The sequence below is a fragment of the Pygocentrus nattereri genome, chromosome 5 (assembly GCF_015220715.1).
Source record: "Pygocentrus nattereri isolate fPygNat1 chromosome 5, fPygNat1.pri, whole genome shotgun sequence".
In the NCBI taxonomy this organism is placed as follows: domain Eukaryota; kingdom Metazoa; phylum Chordata; class Actinopteri; order Characiformes; family Serrasalmidae; genus Pygocentrus; species Pygocentrus nattereri.
Genome location: NC_051215.1, coordinates 36,380,390 through 36,403,108, shown reverse-complemented (window position 1 = coordinate 36,403,108; position 22,719 = coordinate 36,380,390). Strand labels below are relative to the sequence as shown.

The following is a 22,719-nucleotide window of genomic DNA, read 5'->3' as shown; positions in this document are numbered from 1 at the left end:
ATTTCAAAGTTTTTGGGTTTTTACATGGTGATGCAATTTTTACAAGCACATTTGGCATGTATGTGTGTCTACTCACATCCCGGTCCAGTACTCGTCCGGTGCTGTTAAGGTAAAGTCTCTGGAGGGCAGGGTCCAGTATGACCCAGTGGTCATAGTTCTCCAGTAGAGTCAGAGAGATAGTCCGGCCAGGGTCCTGTGCACGACCGTTAATCTGCATATTCTCCACAAGAACTGTACCTGAGAAAGAGAGAGAGAGACAGAGAGAGAGAGAGAGAGAGAGAGAGAGAGAGAAGCAATTATATATATATTTATATATTTATATTTATATATTTATATTTATATATAAGTTCAGTTATTACACACAAACATACAGTTCACCTCCATTAATGCTTCATGGCCACTGTGTTATTCGTAAGTGTCAGTAGCAGAGTGAGTGCAGTAATCATGCTAGGTCTGAATAATAGATGTTTTAGACTGCAATTTAGCTGCAGTGTCAGTGTGTGGGTTCATTAGCTGAAATGCAACTATAAGAAATATCTCACAATCAGCTTGCGAGAGGTCCATCTTGTTAGATTTTTCTGGTCATAAATTAACAGTATGATAAACAGTACACAGCTCTCTTGCTCTCCTGAGATAATAATGCGTCACTTTTTCCTAAGCGTGGAAGGAATAATAGCATCCTTCTCCTAGCCTCTACACTCAGACACAAGATAAGCTGTCCTCCCACAGTTCTGTGGTCATGTAACAATTCCCTCTCTTCTCCTCACATAACAAGCAATCAACTGTCTCTGTCTCTCTTTTCACACTGTACATAACCATCAGTACTAATATTCCTATAGCAGGATAATATTCAGCCTCCTCCAGCTTGCATAACAATGTTTTTTTTTTTCTATTTTCACATTCACTTGCTGCAAATATAAAGTACTTTTCTCCCACAGAGGTTTACCTCCAGCTCCAACTCTCCACACTTCTCACTCTAGAGACTTCTAACGATTCTCCTGGGAATCAATTTGAGCATCACTGCCCTCACCTGGAATTCTGTTGGGGTCAAAATTCCTCCATACCTCCCCTGTTTTTGAATGAATGTCCATACCTTTCTTTGTTCTTTCTTTTCATACTCCCAGTCAGCTGCAGAAAGTTCACCAACTAGCAGAGATTTGACCAATAGAAGAAAACCACTTTACATTCATTGTGAATACACTTGTGCCTTGTTTTATCTAATAGGCTGAAGGTGGTCTCTTTGAGTGTATAGATTTTGTCGCAGCATCTGACAACAAAAGCATCATTCAAAGGCCTCTGAGGCAGTCAAAAGTTACATTCTCTATCATTACATGTTTTAGTAATAATGATCAACCTAAAGTGTGCATTTGCTCTTTGTTTCTAACTCTGTACAAAAGCAGAGATGCACCAATCCAACTTATTATTTTATTACCTGAATGGTGATACTGAGTACTGACTCTCCAATACTCTGCTACACCATTTGCACTCCACAGTAGCAATGCAACTTAACATGCAGTATGTTAGACACTACTGCCACTTGTTTCAGTGCACTGGCTGATAGGCATGTAACTCCTGTTTCTTACAGTGAATTATCAAAACTCACTAACAGCAATGCAAAGGTTTGTATTTTAATTGCATCGCTCTCATGCCATATGAAGGTAATATACAGAATGTAAACTACAATAGTAGGTTGATGTGCTGAGTGACATTTTTAACCTCATTAGCAATCATGTTCGCCTCCACAGAACTTCTGTTTTTGCCAATTTTTACTCTTAGCAGAGATAATACTGTTCAACTGAAGAAGGATGTGTGAGCATGTCAGCATAGAAAAGTGGCCTATATTGTTTTATGACAGTTAATAAAAGTTGTTTAAGACACCAGTATTCAAGACAGCTAATTAGCCAAATTAGACACTTCAGACTTAGATCCATAAAACAATCAAACAGACAATTAAATCATTAACAGTGGTTATGACAGCTCCCACTGTCTCTCAAGCCGGTGGAAAATTAACTACAACTACCACCATCAGTTCTTTTGGATCCCAATTGGGTCAGTACTTATTTTTAAAAGTGCAGTGGAAAAAACTATGGGCTGATGCTGATATCTGACATTTTATGTATATGGCTGCCAATGCTGATGTATAACCTTTATAAAATGCAGAAATTGAGAACAGATTTCCCTGGATTAGTATTATGGACAAATATAAGATATATTTGGAGAACAACTAATGAAATGCAGACATTTCAGTACAGTAGCCCAGCTTTAGACTAAACACTCTGCACTTTGGTACAATAAATACAATAATATATCAGCTCAAAGTATCAGTAAAATCTAAAAATCAGTCCAATATCAAAACATTTTAAGCCATTATATGCCAATACAATATGATTCTGATATCATTGTGCATTAATATAAAAACACCCTTGTACACCAACATTTGTTTTAGAAGTACACACATTTTAATTATATCGCCTTAGAACATAATGCTATTGAGGCAATTTTACATTAACTCTTATATCTGCAGATCAGTCACGTCCAATTTCCAACCCATTAATAATAAAGTCACTACATGTGCCAAAACTGATCCGTATCAGTATATCAGATCAGTGCGTCACCACACAGAAGACAGAATGCTGCAATCATAGTCAAAGTCTTGGAAATTCACTTTTTTATGAGCTTTCAGGATGAGTGCTTTTTCTGAGGTTTCAAGGTTGACAAGTATTCCCAAAAGCAGACACACAAAAGCAAACAGAAAGTGGCAGTGCAGCCAGGCCGCCAGTGCAGCTGTGTTTCCTCTCGTGAAGGGTCGCTCTGAATGACTCACACCATTAACCAGGTTCAGAACCACGGACAGCTCAATGAAGAACAAACTAATACTGGCCACAGTGGAGCCTTCAAAGCAAATACATACGTCAATCCAGACCTCATCTACTCCAGGCTGAACTGCAGGCTGATTAAGATTAATTGCATTTGACCTCGTACAGAAGTGTACACAAGGCCATGGCTGCAAGTCAAGACAGAAGTCTGACTACTACAAAAGAGGGCACTGTGCACTCTATTTAGTACAAAAACACAATTAAAGAGAGAGTTTCATACCAGCTGCTGCAGCACTTGAAACAGAGACAGACACAGATGTGCTCTCCACACACACACACACACGTGCCTGCATAGAAGCTCACACATACACATAGTATCTGCAACGAGTTCAAAAAACCTTTTCACACTAATAACTAGGTGTGATCAGGCAATCAATTTCACACATGCAAAAACATATGCTGCAGCCATCGGTCACGTGTCTGCTGCTTTCATTTCTGCTTTCTTTTTTTTTTTCTTTTTAGCTGTTGCTGCTTTGGCTGATAAAAAGAACTTTGGATTAAAGATAGCATTTTAAATATATTTGCTATTGTAAAGTCTGAATGTTTAAATTAATAGTGTTAAACTATCCCAGAGAGAAACTAATTAATATTATATAGTGTTTTTCATATGAAGCACCATTCTTCCACAGCAGCCCTGGAAAATTTTTCCAAGGCTGCTGTGGATATCTTGTAAATAATAAATATAAAGCATGAGATACTCCACTAAACTCATGAGTCTTATGTTCTTTGTCACGTAATAATGAACATTTTATTAAATACCAGTATTTCATTTAGAAATATCTATTTTGTATGCAGGCTTTTCTGTTAGCATAAGGCTAATTTTTGTTGGTGCCAAGCCAATGAAATATGGCACTATGTGCTATTACTTATTACAGTTTTGGTATCTGAAGCTTGCAAGATGTACAGTATCTCACCAAATTGAGTACACCCCTCACATTTCTGCAAATATTTTATTTTTTCATGGGAAAACACTATAGAAATGAAACTTGGATATGACTTAAAGTAGTCAGTGTACAGCTTGTATAGCAGTATAGATTTACTGTCCTCTGAAAATAACTCAACACACAGCCATTAATGTCTAAACAGCTGGCAATACAAGTGAATACACCTCACAGTGAACATGTCCAAATCGTGCCCAATTGTGACGCTGTCCTTGTGTCGTGTGACTCAGGGTTCCAGATGTGAATGCGGAGCGGGGCTGTTAAATTAGATTTTTTGGGTACAATTCACTTTTGCTGGTCACTGGATATTCAACATGGCACCTCATGGCAAAGAACTCTCTGAGGATGTGAGAAATAGAATTGCTCTCCACAAAGTTGGCCTAGGCTATAAGAAGACTGCTAACACCCTGAAAATGAGCTACAGCACGGTTGCCAAGGTCATACAGCAGTTTTCCAGGACAGGTTCCACTCGGAACAGGCCCGCAAACAGTTTTGCTGTAGACAAGCAGTCCAAGAATATGGATTACATGAGTGCTGCCAGCACTGGAGAGCTGCGGTTCATTGAGGGAAACATGAATTCCAATATGTACTGTGACATTGTGAAGCAGAGCATGATCCCCTCCCTTCAGAAACTGCACCGCATTGCAGTTTTCCAACAAGATAACAACCCCAAACACACCTCCAAGATCGCAACTGCCTTGCTGAAGGTAAAGGTGATGGACTGGCCAAGTATGTCTCCAGACCTAAGCCCAATTGAGCACCTGTGGGACATCCTCAAGCAGAAGGAGGAAGAGCGCAAGGTGTTTAACATCCACCAGCTCTGTGATGTCATCATGGAGGAGTGGAAGAGGATTCCAGTAGCAACCTGTGCAACTCTGATGAATTCAATGCCCAAGAAGGTTAAGGCAGTGCTAGAAAATAATGGTAGTCACATGAAATATTGACACAATTTGGACATGTTCACTGTGAGGTGTACTCACTTGTGTTGCCAGCTGTTTAGACATTAATGGCTGTGTGTTGAGTTATTTACAGAGGACAGTAAATCTATACTGCTATACAAGCTGTACACTGACTACTTTGTTATATCCAAGTTTAATTTCTGTAGTGTTGTCCCATGAAAGGATGTAATAAAATATTTGCAGAAATGTGAGGGGTGTACTCACTTTGGTAAGATACTGTACATTTAACAAATTTTACAGATTTATACCAAATTTCTCTTTAAACGTTTAAACTTATAGCCTATATGTGAATACTATTACAGTATTTTTCATATGTATGATGTGTTTACAATGGTTCTGGTTTATTTAGTGCATACACAATGTGATTTCTGATTACAAGCATATATGTGTTTGTATTTTCTGCTGTTTTCTATGTTAGACACTCAGCCAAAACCTGACACCTTCTAGAAAGGTATCATGATTTATATCAGTAAAAGCTATAAGAATGATGCCAGCATGGTATCTGACAAAAGTATTTACTATGTAAAATATAAGCTTTGGGTGAAAAATCTTTCTCGTTTTACAAACTTATATGAAAAAAAAAAGATTCCAAATGTATTTATCAAATATATTTTTGCAATGTATGAAATTGGCCAAAAGTATTTGTTAAATCTATATAGCAGTCCATATAGCAGTCAAGGGCTGGAGGTTAGGGAACCATCCCTGTGACCGGAAGGTTGTCTGTTCGATCCCCAAAGCCGACAGTACGTGACTAAGGTGTCCTTGAGCAAGGCACCTAACCCCCAACTGCTCTCTGGGCACTGCGGATAGGGCTGCCCACTGCTCTGGGCAGGTGTGCTCACTGCCCCCTAGTGTGTGTCTTCACTAGTGTGTATGTGGTGTTTTGCTGCAGGGATGGGTTAAATGCGGAGGTGAAATTTCCCTGTTGTGGAACTAATAAGGATCACTTAATTTTAAGACAGCACTCATACATAATGTATTTCAAATGATTGATTATTAAAGTATCAAACTGCATTTTCACAGTATATCAATACCTACACCACTTACTTTTGCCATGTTAAAGCTTCCTTTGCTAATACTTAAACTCAAAATACTTGAATACAATTTCTCCAACCCTGCCAGCACTCACCATCCTGGACAGAACTGTGATGGAAGTGGAGTCCTGCAAGTTCCTGGGCACAACAGTCACCAGAGACCTGAAGTGAGACAGTAACATCAGCTCCATCATCAACAGAGCCCAACACAAGATGTACTTCCTGCAACAGCTGAGGAAGTTCAGCGTGACCCAGGAGCTGATGGTGCGCTTCTACACAGCCATCATAGAGTCTGTCACCACCTCGTCCAGCACGGTATGGGGTAGCTTGGCCACCAAGCATGACGTCCACAGACTGCTGTGTTTTGTCAGGACTGCGAAGAGGTCAATGGGGTTAAGTTACCCACATCGCTGGAACTGCTTGCCTCCAGAACCAGGAAGCGCACAGAGAAAATCTCAGCTGACTCGTCACACCCCGGACACCACCTGTTCTAACTCCTTCCCTCAGGCAAGCGCTTCAGCCAAATGAGGATCAGGACATCCAGGCTACAGAGAAGCTTTTTCCCACAAGCCATCACTCTCTTGAACAGTTAATTCTCCCACATGCACAATATTTCAGCTGCACTTCTAAATATATTGGTATATAGCATCACACTCAACATTCCATCCTCTGAAACTACCATCTCAGACCAGTATTTCTTCTAGCATCTTACTTACCTGCCTTATCACCCCATATACCAGACTGTTACCTCACTTATCCCTTTTCCTTTCTTCGCCACTGCTGCACTCAGCACTTTAACTAAGATTCATACTTTGCACATTGTAAGGTTTACAGATATAACTGTGTGTGTGTTTGTGTGTGTGTGTGTGTGTGTGTGTGTGTGTGTGTGTGTGTGTGTGTGAGTGTAAGAGAGAGAGAAAAAGAGAGACATAGGTTGTGTTTATCAGGTAGTTCATGTAGTTAAAGAAAGCAGAAAACACATTCAGTGACACACGTAATGGGTCCTCCAAAAGCACCAAAGGCTCTAACTTGTGACTAGTGCTATAATATGTTTAGAGGGCCATGGTAAGTGATCACAATAATATTATAAGCTTAGAATTGAGTGACAGCTTAATGACAATGTCTAAATACACTGATATCCAACATTCCTGGCAATGTTTCATAGTAAAGCTCTTCTTTACGTTTCAGCATTATCTTAACCTTTAAGATGAATCTCATAACACACATCCACACAAACCTGTAGACACACAATAATGTGTGACCTGTGCTTAAAAGTTTAGGAGTTAAACAGCTCAAGAGCGAATAATCTGATTTTGAGACTTAAAACTCTTCTGGAGAAGTCACACACCCATTTCCTTGGAGGGCTCCTGAATAATTGGGGGGATTTTGTGCTTACATTTCATAGTCAAGCCCTGCCACTCTGTCCTTCAGCTAAAGCTCTGAATAATGGTTGTCTGTGTGGGGAGGTGTGTGTGTGGGTGTGCGTGCGTGTGGATCATTTATGCAAAAAATAATGTGATGGTCAAGATGTGGTAGATCCACAGACATGCTCAAGAATAAATTATACTCCTGAGATGCATTCATTTATCATTTTCTGGTTCACACAAAAACTGAAGATATGCAAAAACAGCTCACTCTGTTCAGTTTGCCCAAAAGGCAAATCTAAGGCCAGACACCACAAATTTTGCTATTAGATTCCTTTCAAATCACTGTGCACTTGAATTCTTTTTGCATTCAGTGCTTCCAGTAACTGCATTATTTTGGTGACACTACAGATCTGACTTTTATTGATTTTAATGATTTTTTTAAAAATGATATAGCACAATCTAAAATAATAACCACAATTATTTTTAGAGAAGTCACAGCGAAAGCTGCTTACCTGCAAAGTACCTGCCAGGACAACACATATAAATACAGTTATATACTAAAGTTTGAATGTCTCTGGTCCAATTACAAGTCAACACATCCTCTACAGAGAACACACATCTGCACATTTTAACACACAATTACTTCATTTGCAGCATTTAACATATTGGAAAAAAATAAAACATAAAATGTGGCCTGTGCAAGAGTAACAGCACATTTTGTATTTTATGGTTGCATTGATGTTTACAATATATTAAATTCAGCAAATAATTAGAAGAAAAATGCCATATTTACATTTGCTTGCTGTGTTTTAAAGATGTGTAAACTTACTTTCACTTAGAAAATCTACAAAAAATGTAATTGGAGTGTTCAAACCTTTGTGCACAACTGTAGTTATAATCTAAATATCTTTCCTCGTTTATTTATTTGTTTATTTTTGATGTAGCATGTAAGCACTCTTTCAAATTATACCATACACTCTCTATGTATCCCTATGTGGTCCATAGGTGGAAGTTGGAAAAAAACAGCCTACGTTGAATTTACTGTTTCTGTGATGTCACAAAACCCAATGCATTCACACATATCCACCCATTCAGACTACACCAGATTAGCTTCAAACATTCACATTGAATATATGACTGTTTTAGCTAAGACTTCTATGTGGATAGGCACAATACAGAGAAGCCAATCAGGACAGAGGATATTTACATACACATTATGTCCAAAGGTGTTTGTAGACACCCATATTTCATCTGAAATCAAGGTTATAATACAGAGTGGTCCTCCTTTTGCTCCAGTAACATCCTCTACTCTTCTGGGAAGACTTCACATTCAATGCGGAAATAATGCTGTGAGGATCTGACTGCATTCAGTCGCAAGAGGATTTATAGGGAGAGAGACTTTTGGGCATAGAGTGTAGGCTTTTTTTTTTAGTAAATTTTCAGTACACAGGCCATCATAAATGCATGTACAACAAAATAATGCAGGATGTGGGCCCATTATTAAGTTGATAATATCATAAACTGTGATCATTATGCTCATATCATGACAGGTAATATTCACATCATCCAATCCCTGGGTGACACCAAGACAATTTCCATCACAGGAAGGCCTACTCGATCAGTCTTGCTGAAGCATTTCTACCTCACACAAAAACATACTGGCACAACAGCAAACACTTTCCCCTCTAAAGTCTACATTACAAGTGCAATGAACTAGATTAATGGAGGCAGCCTGAGAGCAGCAAGTCCACAATGCTTCAAATGGTGTATTACTCAATGTCCTGCCTTGAAAAATGGCACAAATTGTTCTTTACGTATTGTGCCTTTGAATTAAGAATCTGGGGAGGATGAATTTTGTGGATTTAGTGTTGTTTATGGGGACGCATTCGCCATTTGTTTAGGAAGACAGTTTTAATTTGCAGCGGCAGATCAAATGGAGGGCAGCTGTAGTGAGAAGCTGGATGGGAGGGGGTGTCAGACAAAGGAACCAAAGCCTTTAGCAACTCATCTATCTCTGTGTAATTCTAATGAAAATAGGACAACAGCAGCCTAGATTAAACTGCTATTAGACAAGACTTTCATCTAATTAGGACTTGCCTTTTTTAAATAAAAAAAATACCATTAGCACAAATTCACTGTAGCAGCATCTCCGAGCAAAACAACCACATTTTTCAAAAACACTTGTTACTCTTGTTTTCTGAAAGATGAGCACTACTTGTCATCTGTTTATTTCTGAGATGCAGATGTCTCCAAATTGCCCGGGGATACTTTCAGTATAGATGTTTCACTAGATACAGTTTTTTTAGAGTGCTAATCCCTTTGAGCAGTTATTGTATGAGCTGCATTTGATATTAGGCGACTGTGAAAATAGTACAGCTGGTTATTACTCTTAAAGCCGAGCATGCAGCATAGGTAAACATTAGCAATATATGAGCAGGAAAGCACTCCTGAGCCACAGGAGAGGGAGTTTTTTTTAATCAGGCCCTAATCCAGCAGCTGGCAGGGGGACAGAGGAGACACATGCACACACACACACACTTTGGGCCATGCAGGGGCTGCAGCTGTGGATTGGTCAGACTGAGCAAGGGCTGGAATGGCATCTAATCCAGAAAAGTGACAGGTGCTTGAAAATAATCCCACTCTGAAAACATTCTCTAATTGCATCTCTCTCTCTCTCTGCCTCTCCCTCCCAAGCTCCCTTCTGTGTGTGTGTGTTTGTGTGTGTCTCCCTCACACACACAAATATATCACATAATATGTCAGGTACAGCTTAAAAAGAAAAGAGAAAAATGGTAAGAGAATAAAAAAGCTTTCTGGGGTAGTAAACCCTGTAAAACACCTCTGGACAGACAGTGTTTAAAAAAGCAAAAAGGATTAGATTCCTTCCCTTATCGTTTATTTTGAAATTATATCAGGCAGATTTCCTAATTCCGATCAACACAAACACTGTTGCTGTTACACTATATTGCCAAAAGTATTCGCTTGCCTGCCTTCACACGCATATGAACTTAAGTGAGATCCCATTCTTAAATGATGGGGTTTAATATGATGTCATCCCACCTTTTGCAGCTATAACAGCTTTAACTCTTCTGGGAAGTTTTAAGAATGTGTTTATGGGAATTTCTGACCAATCTTCCAAAAGCGCATTTGTAAGGTCAGACACTGATGTTGGCTGAGAAGGCCTGGCTTGCAGTCTCCGCTCTAATTCATCCCAAAGGTGTTCTATCAGGTTGAGGTCAGGACTCTGTGCAGGCCAGTCAAGTTCTTCCACACCAAACTCACTCATCCATGTCTTTATGCACCTTGCTTTGTGCACTGGTGTGCAGTCACGTGGGACCAGGAAGTGGGCCATCCCTAAACTGTTCCCCACAAAGTTGGGAGCATGAAATTGTCCAAAATCTCTTAGTCTGCTGATGCATTAAAAGTTCCTTTCACTGAAACTAAGGGGCCGAGCCCAACTTCTGAAAAACAACCCCACAACATAATCCCGCCTCCAACAAACTTTACACTTGGCAGAATGCAGTCAGACAAGTACAGTTCTCCTTGCAACTGCCAAACCCAGACTCATCCACTGCATTGTCAGACAGAGAAATGTGATTCGTCACTCCAGAGAACACGTCACCACTGCTCTAGAGTCCAGTGGCGGCGCTTTATACCACTGCATTCAACGCTTTGCATTGCGCTTGGTGATGTAAGGCTTTGATGCAGCTGCTTGGCCATGGAAACCCATTCCATGAAGCCCTCTACACCGTTCTTGAGCTAATCTGAAGACCACATGAAGCTTGGTGTGAAGTGAATGACTCTGCAGAAAGTTGGCGAGTTCTGCACACTATGCGCCTCAGCATCCGCTGACCCTGCTCTGTTGCTAACTAAAGAGTTGCTGTCATTCCCAATCGCTTGTACTTTGTTATAATACCACTAACAGTTCACTGTGGAATATTTAGTAGTGAGGAAATTTCATGTCTGGATTTCCTATCACGGTACCACGCTGGAATTCAGTGAGCTCCTGAGAGCGACCATTCTTTCGCTAATGTTTGTAGAAGCAGTCTGCAGGCCTAGGTGCTTGGTGTAATACACCTGTGGTCATGGAAGTGATTGGAACACCTGAATTCAATTAATTGAATGGTGAGTGAATACCTTTGGCAATATAGTGTATATCAACAACTTGTTTCTTTTTTTCAGTTGCCTGCTGTACATTCCTTTGTGAGAACATTTCTTGATGAATGGACCAGCAGAAATCCCACTACTGATCAAGGAAAAAAAGAAAGAAAAGAAAGGTTTCACAATAAGTTACCAATTCTCTTAGCTGTACTTTCCAAAGTGTTCAAGGTCCTTCAGCTAGCTCCATGGATCCTTGCAGATGAAAGTTCCATGTTAATAATATCCATAAAGGTGAGTATCCATTGCTGCCAGCACAAAAATGTGGAGGCTGGCAGTTAAAATCTAACATTTTTGCAGCAGTGAGAGCAGCCAACCAGATTTGCTTTTCAGCACATTTGAAGTTACATTCAAAGTCTTGTCAAGAGGCTTTTATTGTCATTCCATTTATGTACAAGTACACAGTGGAGTGAAATTACATTCCTCCAAGGAACACGGTGCAACATGAAACAGAATAAGCAGTACAAAGTTCAACGTGCAGATGTAAGAGTGCAAAAAAAACTGACTAGAAACAATGCAATAAATATGATAAACAAAACAGACATTAGACACAGTAAACAGACACAGCAACACGGACACAGCATTCATTTCTGAGCATGAGGTAGGGTTGTGAAATAAGGTGCAAAGATTATCATTATCATTTAGATTATCATCATTTAGAAGCAAAATCTGGACTGTATTTGGAATGGTTTTATTGAGAATTTCTGATAATGAAGAAAAAAAATTAATCCAAAATTTACACACATATAAACACTCCCACTACATATGTAAAAATATACCACATCTACTATCGGGACAAAAAGTACATGGAGGACACTGAGCAAGGCGCATATGATAGCATCTGCAGGGGGTTAAATAGGATTTGTAGATAAAATTATAATGAATAAGCTGGTGATTAGGATTTTTTTTAATCTCATGAGATGTTATTCCATTTAGTTTGGGTTGGATTTAGTTAGGTTCATATACAGCATGTAGTGTAGTAAGATAAACTTTGGATACACAACGTCTGGTTCCTATGCTAGCAGCGAATAGTTCATGTAATGGTGGTAATTGTAAAGTGAAGCCTGAAGGAACACCATATACCTTTCATAGCAGAGCAAAGGCATAGATAGAGAAAAAATCTGGTATACTATAAAATGCAAGCAAGTCTTGGAATGTCTGAAGAATGGAATCGTTAAAGATGTTTTGTGGGCATTGTGGAATGAACAAAGGCAGTAAGTAGTTTAAAAATTGGGGAGCATTTGTGCCAAACAGCTGTGGTTTTGTTAAGTTTAAAGGTTGCTTAAGGTTTTGTTATGACAACGGTGGTATATACACACCAACACTAAGCATCCCATTGGCCAGTTAGAACATTAAATTACTGGGTTACTAGGGCAACTTCATCTCACAGAAAGATGAGGTCTAAACCCTCAAACTGTTGACAGTAGAATACATATTGTATTTACTAAACAGAGAGAGAGAGAGAGACAGAGAGACAGACAGAGAGAGAGAGAGAGACAGAGAGACAGACAGACAGAGAGAGAGAGAGAGAGAGAGAGAGAGAGACAGAGAGACAGACAGAGAGAGAGAGAGAGAGAGAGAGAGAGAGAGAGAGACAGAGAGACAGACAGAGAGAGAGAGAGACAGAGAGAGAGAGAGTAATGTGTTGCTTTGATTAATATTGTAAATGATTTATAACATACAGCACTAAATCTGAATCATAATGATTTTGAATCATTTCACAGCTGAGATAAAGCAAGATAAAATCTCACTCTACCAATCCTTCACTAAAGTTTGACAGGTTCTTGTTTCAGACGTTTCAGATGCAGGTGTGGTATTGACTGTGCCTGAGGCTACATCTGACACACAGTGAATACGCAATATGCAGATTAAATGTTTGACAGCCGCTTTGCACCTTAAGCCTAGTCTACGCCGCTCATGCTGCGCTCCCTCAATCTTCAGATGGTTGCTCTTTAAGTCTTCAGGTCCATACAGAGATAAATCACCCCACACTAAAACATTCAACACACATTACTAACTGCAGTTAGTATACCATAAATGTACTCATATGGTCATTTCTAATAAAAGCTTTGACCCATTTAGTTAACAATATTGTGTCACTGAATTATGTACAGTGAGTGTGATAACACACTATAGGTCATAATGTTTTGCTTTTGATTGTGTTGCAGGAACAAATCTAAATGGCATTAAGATATGATTTTGGCTGTCAAAAAAGTGTTCATTACTGCATTATGAGATTAGGCACTCCACAGAGCCTGAATAAGTACATTCACAAGATTTGGCCAATCCAGGCACATCACATTCTTGGTGGCTGGCAGCTGCATGCTTGAGGTTACATGCTCTGTGCACATCAGTATGGAGGAGTAGTTATGGTAGTGTCTGTTTGTCCTTTTTTTCTGCTCCTGTCATGCTGGAAATAGTGATGACATGTTATTAAGGCCCTATCAGTTGGTTGACATTTGGGTTCCACAGATTTATACGTGAAAGCACTAATATTTATGAGTAGGCCTGTGCCTGGTGAGGGTTAACCAAGTCCCTGCAGTAACATGCCCCAGAGATGGTAAAACCCAAACATCGCCATTCAAAAAGCTGTCATTCAATTATTGATGTATTTCATGCAAACGATAAAAAGAAACTAGGATTCCCACACTTAAACAAACATTTTTTACATGTTGGGTGAATTAATATCCTAGAATAATATGACATTTACCTAAATTAAGGCAGACTGTTTTGGGAAATTTTCATATAAGCTGTGCTGGCTGAATGCACTCTGTGCTGAAGGTAGACATCATGCCTACAAAAAGCCTCCTATATGTACATTTTAGGACAAACTCAGACCACAGTATCAGACAAAACAGCTTCAGGTCTCAAAAAAAAACAAAAAACGAGTCTCAGCTCTCATTCATCAACCCAAGCAGCCCATTTCAAATGTCCTCAAGTTAAAATAGCTTTAGGTACCAAGCTACAGAAAAGGCTGGTGTGGGTAGAGATTTTCATTCCAAACAAGAAGAGCACATCTGATTCCACTTGTTTAATCACTCTGTTTCAGTCTTTAGACAACTGATCATGTGCGCTCCTGCTTTGCACCTACAAAAACCTGTAGCATTGGCCATTTGCAGATAATGCTATACACCTCTGGGCTAAGCTAAGTGGTTTTGGATAGGAAAGTTCTTGTGACATTCACAATTCTGTTGCTGCTTTGCGGCCAGCAACAAAAAACAATATACCACAACCACAATTTTAACTGAACTAGGCTTTTATTATGTTATTTGATTCCACAAAGATTATGTTTCAACTCACAAATTCTATTTGCTCTCACATCCACTGTAATGTAAGGAACCAACTCTAAATTACAGACAGAAGAGTGCTGCTATTGTTATAATGCTAATACAGCTTAAAGTTTTTCAACAGTTATTTTCCACATTGAGTAAGTGTTAATAGGTCTATTTATAACTTGTTTTGTCTTTATTTTAACAGTTTCATACTTTGCAAAGTAGTCTTTACAGAGATGTGTGTGTTGGCAGTCATCAGGTGCTGACCTTTCTCACAGCAAGACTCACTGGATTGGTAACATATATGCAAATAATTGTCAGAAGCAGCACATCTGAGCTACTATATTGTTTAAGACTAAGACTGAGCTTCTGCTGTTCGAGTTTATAAAATGTGACAATTAAAAACAATGGATAATTTCATCAGTCATTAGAGCACTTAATTAAAACTATAGAAGTCTGTTAAAATTGTTGACCATATAGATGTTTATATAGGCCAATATTACTGATTGTCAGCATTTGAAGCTCAGTATCCACTTTAAGCACACTATCCAGATGACACCGTCCTTTCAGCTAAACTTTTTCTCTTTCTGCTCCAGTTACATTAAATTTCCAATTTCTACTCAAATTTCACAAATCAGGGTGGGTCTGGTCAGGCCACTTGCTGGCATTTGTTTCATCCAGCTCAGCAAAATTTTGTACATGCACTTCTTCATGCTCATACTAGTCTAAAAAACATGAACCTGGCTGTTTTAATCTGACACGATCGCCATGGCAACCGCTCCCTTCAACATGGCTATTTCTCGTCAGCCTCTTCTCATGACAAGAGACATGCTTGTGCCATCATCTAAGACGAACACTATGTATACCAGACAAGCACCTTTTGATAAAAACAGATCATATTTGACGTGCCTCCAACATCTGTGCCCATAGAAACCAATGAATGAACACCATGTAAACACTTCAATGCCAACAGAGGTTGAGAAAATGGGGCACCATCCCTTTCTTTCTATATATCTAATGCATTTATTCATGCATCTCTCATTTATTCCATGCTTCACTGTTCTATTCAGTAGACATGTTTTTGACATACAGTTGGATACAGCATTGAACTGGGCATTCATTGCTTTGAAGAGCCTCTCTGGCAAGGTGAGAAGGTGTGTAACTAATTGTGAGAAATATGGAGAAAAATCTAACATATTTTTCATCTTTGTTATACATGATGTGTATAATATTTTGCTTTTGTGGGGTTTGCGGTCAGTTTGAACAGATAAAATGTTCAGCCGTATTGCTTTAAAAAGGCTATAAAATGTAAGTTTTATTTATTTACACAGCTGGTAAATATAAGTTAATAAAATAGAACTAAAATGAAAAGATATTGCAATAATGAGTGGACATCTAATCGGCTACTTGTTATGATGAAGTTTAGTGTCAAGCAAAGTAGCCTTTGTCATTCCACTATATAACCTGGATTCATTGTAAGAAGATCTCGTTCTTCAGGCCTCATGGCACAACACACAACAGCAACACACTACACGGAACCACATAGAGTGCAGATACTTGACTATATACTTGCTAGTAAACGGTTGGACCCCCTTTTGCCTTCAGAACCGCCTTAATTCTTTGTGGCATACTTTCAACAAGGTGCTGGAAACATTCTTCAGATATTTTGTTTATTTCAGTTACTGTTGCCTTTGTATCATCTCAAACCAGTCTGCCCATTCTCCTCTGACCTCCCACATCAACAAGGCATTTTCGTCCACACAACTGACCGCTCACTGGATATTTTCTCTTTTTCTGATCATTCTCTGTAAACCCTAGAGATGGTTGTGCATGAAAATCCCAGTAGATCAGCAGTTTCTGAAATACTCAGACCAGCCCGTCTGGCACCATCAACCACGCCACGTTCAAAGTCACTTAAATCACCTCTCTTCCCCATTCTGATGCTCGGTCTGCACTTCAGCAAGTTGTCTTGACCACCTCTACATGCCTAAATGCATTGACTTCGACCCTGTGATTGGCTGATTAGCTACTTGTGTTAACAAGCAACTAATACTAATAAACTGTACCTAATAAAGTGGCCGGTGAGTGTATACAATAAATACAGCATACAATAGATATACAGAACAATACACAGACAAGAACAGAAATTCTATACACAGGCAACAACACAATAAATGCGAATCGGCATCAGTCTATGGTGGATGTTGGACGGGATTGAGATTAGTCCAGATGGATTCTTGGGGGCAAAAGTGCATTCAGTGCTGCATTCAGTTATGCAGTTGTTGTCTACAGGCTTTTAGTAAGTGATCTAAATCTGTGTCTTTAAGATACATTCACTTGTTTAGTTTTATAGAAATAGTGACAATGCCCATGACATAATCTGAAAGGCATCCTGTAATGCAATTTTTACAATATAATAATAACAATGATAACATCATCATATTGCCTCTTTACTGTCCCCTTCTGCCTGGATAGACATTCAGCACTCAGCTTTAAAAAAAAACACAACTGTACATCCGATGTTGAAAAAGGTGGGTGGGTGTATGTCACTGAGAAAAGGTCTACGCTCTAACAGACTGGCAGCGCTGCTACATGAGGAATTCACTCCAACTGAAATTGCAGTTAATTAAAAATCAATCAAAACGAACAAAAAAAAAAATCTAACTTTTATGGATCAAAGCACTTGGTGGCTTCCCTTAAATATATGCTGCTACTCCACTCTGGCATTTTTCCAATAAGACCGATATTTAAAGTTTAAAGATCATCTGCTTATATGAGCTCAGATGACTAAGTATATGTAATATCCTGCATGAGATATAGAAATGGATAGCTAAATCTGATATATGAGGGCGATAAGCCACAAGCATTGTAGGAATGCACTGTGATCCAGCACTGTGCAGAAAACATGGATTTGAAATGTGAAGGTCATGGCAGAGTAACCTCACTGGTATTGATTTCATTCTGTTGGTCAGCTAAGATTATGACTATGATAAAAAATCAGACAATAACATAAGCTTTGATGTTTTGTCCTCTGCACTCCTGGATTTAAAATGAAAAAATGACTATGGTTTATTTTTCCACACAAGAATTTAGCCTGATTCCAGAACTACACGGCATTCTGAATACAAATTCTCTATTAAAATAACAATGTAAGGATTTAAAGGAACAGTTCAGTTAAAATAAAATTTAGCCAATTGTTCACTTACATCCCAGATGAAGTGCATGAGCCAAGACGTATTTGTAGTTCAAACATTTGCTTCTTTAATTTAGTACTGGAGCTACAAGGCTAACAATGTCAACAAACATTAGAACTCAACAGTTACCCAACTAGTCCAATGCTAAAAATGCATCAACTTAACTCCTAGCCCTGCTGATGTGGTTTCGGGCACATTATGAAATACTGTAAACTATAAGACCAGCCAAACTTTACCGATAAACAAACAACACCAGGTCTGTTTTTTTACAAAGCAGGACTGTAGCCCAGTGGTGGACAGTAACTAAGTAAATGTAATTCATTCCTGTACTTAGGTAGTTTTTTGTGTACCTGTAATTTACTTAAGTCTTTCCATTTTGGGCGACTTTTTACTTTCACTTCATTACATTTCAAAGTCAAATATCTGACTTTTTACTCCACTACATTTTGAGAAATCTGTTGGTCCTTTTGGTTTTGTTTGTATAAAAACGGAACATGTCAAAACAAAAGAACACCAGTCAGGGGCACAGTGGTCACTTTGTTCTGAGCTTGTTTTGACCTGTTGGTCATACCAACCCAGTGCAAGCGCACGGTTAAACGTCAGTGCAGCAGCGTAAAAATGTGGGAGCACATACGTCGACCTTAACTATGGAACTAACCTAACTTTGTGTAAATAGACCACAACATAGAAATATGTACACATATGCAGTTGTGACTGGCACGTTTCTTTTTTCTAAATTTATATAAACACTTTCATTTTATAGTAAATTAGTTTCGGTTAGTTTATGTTTATGAACACTTACAAGATCAATACAGTAAAGGAAAACTTATTTGTGATCCTGAGTTTAAAGCAAGTTTTTATTCAATTTGTAACTAAGTTACAAAGTAATCTTAAACTGAAACTTTGCTTGTTTGTAAAAAGTAGTGATCGACCGATTAATTTTTGGTATTTATTAAATAATCGGCATCGGCCGATATTTAAACATCGCCTCCGTCGGCTCAGTGACTGTATACAGTCGTTGGTCTGTTGTTAGAGCGCCCCGTGTGTCCATTTTGCCACTCTCCATGCAGACATCAGTGAATGCACAAGAACAAGGATTGCAATCCTCCAGCCTGTAGCTGCACGCCGTCTCATCAGAGAAAACGGTAAGAATTTCTCCATTTCAACTCTAAGTATTTGTTACTGGCTTATTTGTCTTCTTATTTGTAATGTTAGCAAGCCTTGGACCAGCTAAACCGGCTAGCTAACGCTAGTTAGCGCTAGCTGGTACTTGTACTGTCTGCTCTTTGTAACATATAACGTTTCTGCATAATTAGAGCTATTCTGTTATGTAGATAGGAAATGCCAATCTTATTTGGAATTGTAAATGCTAGCAACCCTCTGACCAGCTAAACTGGCGAGCTAACGCTAATCAGGGCTAGCGCTAGCTAACGCTAATCAGGGCTACTGCTAGCTAACGCTAATCAGCGCTAGCTAATTAGCGCTAGCTAATGCTAGTTTTCAGGGCTCGAAAGTGTTTTTCATCTCACCAGTCTGCTATCATAAAGGACTGAGTTGATAGTTATAACCCAAGATACCCAACGTTATTTAGTATTTCGAGTCGGCTGTGCTTGCTATGGCTAACTTGTTAGCTTACATCAACGGGGGTCCGGAAGCTAGCGTGACATCATCAGGAAACGAACGTTATGGGCTTTTAGTTTCTGCACAAGCACCTCCTCTATCTACCCCTTCCCTGGGTGTGTGTGCGCGTCTCTCCCCACACGTGTGAGTGAGTGTGTTTAACTGAATGGGTAAATAAACTTAAACAATAAATATCTATAATCTGAATATCTGTCTAAATATCTGTTTTAGGAATGTCTTGGGAAGATTGTGAAACAAGTTAGTTATAGAGCCCTGTACTGTAACCCCCATGCACCTTGTTCAAATAATTTAATATATTTTCAGTTGCCATGGTCATCTTTTAATGGTAATAGTTTTTTTCTGCCATCCTAAATCACTAGTCAATCTTTGGCTAGTATTAAATGTATCAAGTATTGTTGCGTGTAGAAGAATGCAGTTGAGTAATTTCTGACCGTGCTGAACTCTGCTCTCTAGTCAAGTTCTGAAAGTGTTGCTGAATGTATTTTTATATTATCTTAATATATATATTTTAAATATCTTACTATAATGGCTATCCTCAGATAACCATGTATATTTAATTGTAATTTGTATGGAAAAAAGGATTTATAATTTTTGATTTGATGCTCAAAGTAAATGGATAAAGTCAGATCCCAGGTCAAAAAGAATCGACACTTTAATAACTGAAATGATAGCCACAGACAACCAGCCATTCACAGTTATTTCAGATGTGGGCTTTAGACGATTCATGGCTGTAGTGGAACCAAAGTATAACCTCAAAAGTGAGCAATACTACCGCACAGAGATGTTGGACAGTGTGCATACAAAGGTTGTGAAGAAAATCAAAGCACTGACTGCACCCGTTTGTCTTTCACTACAGACTGTTGGTCAGGAGAAACTGAATCACTGATGAGTCTAAAATGTCATTTCATAGACAGAGACTGGGAAAGGAAACAAATTGTCTTGAATGTCAAAGCCATGTTTGGCTCCTATACTGGGGACTATATCTGTGGGCTGTTTCTTGACATGATGGGTGATTGGGGTATTGACCTAGATAGAGTGGTGCTTGTGCTCAGAGACAGTGGTGCAAACATGATCAGAGGTATGAAACTGGCAGAGATACCAGACCTCAGCTGCAGTGCACACCTACTGCAGCTTGTGGTAAATGAGGGCATCAACAGTCAGAGAGCAGTCGGAGACATTATAAGCAAGTTGAAGACATGTGCAACACACTTCAGTCACTCTGTTCTAGCAAAACAGCATCTTATGGCCATTCAAGAAGACCTTGGCCTCCCCCAGCATGGAATCATTCAAGCTGTTCCCACCCGCTGGAACTCCACTCTGCACGTGTTGCAGAGGATGCTGGAGCAGAAGCGTGCCCCGAGTGTGTATTCAGGAGAACATGGGAAGTTTGCAAGTCTTTCCGCAGAACAATGGGATATCATCTCAAATTTGGTCAACAAACTGGGCCCTATCGAAGAAGTGACTCTTGAGATGAGCAAAGCAGAAGCCTGCATCTCCTGCATCATCCCAAGCATTGCAGTGCTGAAGATGCTGCTTCAGGCAGAGGGTCCCACTGCTAGGGGAATCAAAACATTCCGTGAGACAATGTTGCAGAGCTTGGAGAAGAGATTCTCTAAGATTGAGGAGACCAAATGTTTGGTGTTGGCAACACTGCTGGATCCTCGATATAAGGGCCATGTGTTTGCAGCAGAGGGCACGATGGACAAGGCCAAACAATGGCTAAAAGAAGAACAAGCAGTTACCTGTGATTCTGACAAACAAGTGACCACTGAGGATCAGAGATCGGAGTCCAAATGAATGAGGGTGGAGGAGAAGAAACCCTCTGGTCTTGTTGACCAAATGTTTGCAAACATTCTTGGGACTCACAGTCATCCTAAGGAGGACCTCGAGGACATCTCTGATGAACTGAACCGTTACCTCCGGGAGCCGGTAATTGACAGAAAGACTGGTCAGCCACTGGAATGGTGGAAACAGAACAGTACCCGTTTAAGCCTTCTTGCACCACTGGCAAGAAAATATCTCTGTCCTCCACCCTCCTCTGTTCCCAGTGAGATAATTTTTAGTGAGATTGGGACCATTTATGAAAAGAAAAGGAACAGGCTCACTGGAGAAAATGCAGAGAAACTTTGTTTCCTGCATTACAGCTTGCTGCTTTTAGAATGGGACTACTAAAAAAAGAGAGGCTGAGAAAACATTTAGTGAGGATATTGCCATTTTATTTCAAGACTGGAAACTGTTTCCTACAATTTGCTGCTCTTGACTTGGACAGGGTTTACAACCTTTTTTTTCTCAAATATTTCACTTTAACTTCATTATTTTTTATTCACAAGTATTTTTGTTAATATTTTATTTATATTTTGATTACTTATCTAAATGCTAAAACACAATGCACACACAGTTTGGTGCTTAAATAATGGCTCCTTAAAAGAAGTTTAACTGTCTTCACTAAGCATGTTTGTTCACTCTTAAAAACAAAAAGATACTGCTATCTGCTTGTGTATGTTAAGTGCACTGAAACCTTTGAAATAATTTGTATTTTATTTAAAGTTTTTATTTTTTTATTTAATTTTTTGAACAGCCAAATGAGCAAACAAGAATATACAGTGATAAATAAATGTTAATTTAAGATCATTAATTCTGTTTTGTTGTATTATTATTATTATTATTATTATTATTATTATTATTATTGTATTTTTTAGTTGTAAAAAAATGGTATTATCGGCTTTATATATCGGCCATCGGCCACTTCTTTCATCTAAATATCGGTATCGGCATTGGCCGTTAAATAACCCATATCGGTCGATCACTAATAAAAAGTTGTTTCAGAGGGATTCGGTTCAGTTTTTTTGTGTCTCACAATCACATCATTTTAATAGAGATCAGTGTCAGACTAATTAATGACATTCTATTAAAAGACTGGTTTACCAAGAGAGACACTGGAGTATTTTCACCTAAAATGAGTTCATGAAGTGAGTCTTGTTATAAAAATGATAACAGGACATTAGAGTCATAGTTAATCTTCTAGTACTTTTACTTTTGATACTTAAGTACATTTGAAGGCAAATACTTTAGTACTTTTACTCAAGTCGAGGTCTAGAGTAAGGACTTCTACTTTTACTGGAGTAATATTTTACCTTGGGTATCTCTACTTTAACTCAAGTACATGATTTGTGTACTTCGTCCACCACTGCTGTAGCCACTGATACTGATTCTGAATCAGCACGAGTCATGAAGTAGTTTGTGCAGACCCTGTTGTCTTAAAAGGGTGCCAATAGTT

At 38.9% G+C, this 22,719-nt stretch overlaps 1 protein-coding gene across 9 annotated transcripts in view; it reads right to left on the bottom strand.

Annotated features, from left to right (window-relative positions):
• Positions 1–22,719, bottom strand: part of pcdh15a (protocadherin-related 15a) — a 332,115-nt gene that overhangs the window by 155,327 nt on the left and 154,069 nt on the right. For all 9 annotated transcript variants that reach the window (XM_037538811.1, XM_037538812.1, XM_037538818.1 and 6 more), the window contains one exon: positions 77–237. In XM_037538811.1, coding sequence (XP_037394708.1) covers positions 77–237 — 161 coding nt within the window. The remainder of the gene's footprint in view (positions 1–76; positions 238–22,719) is intronic.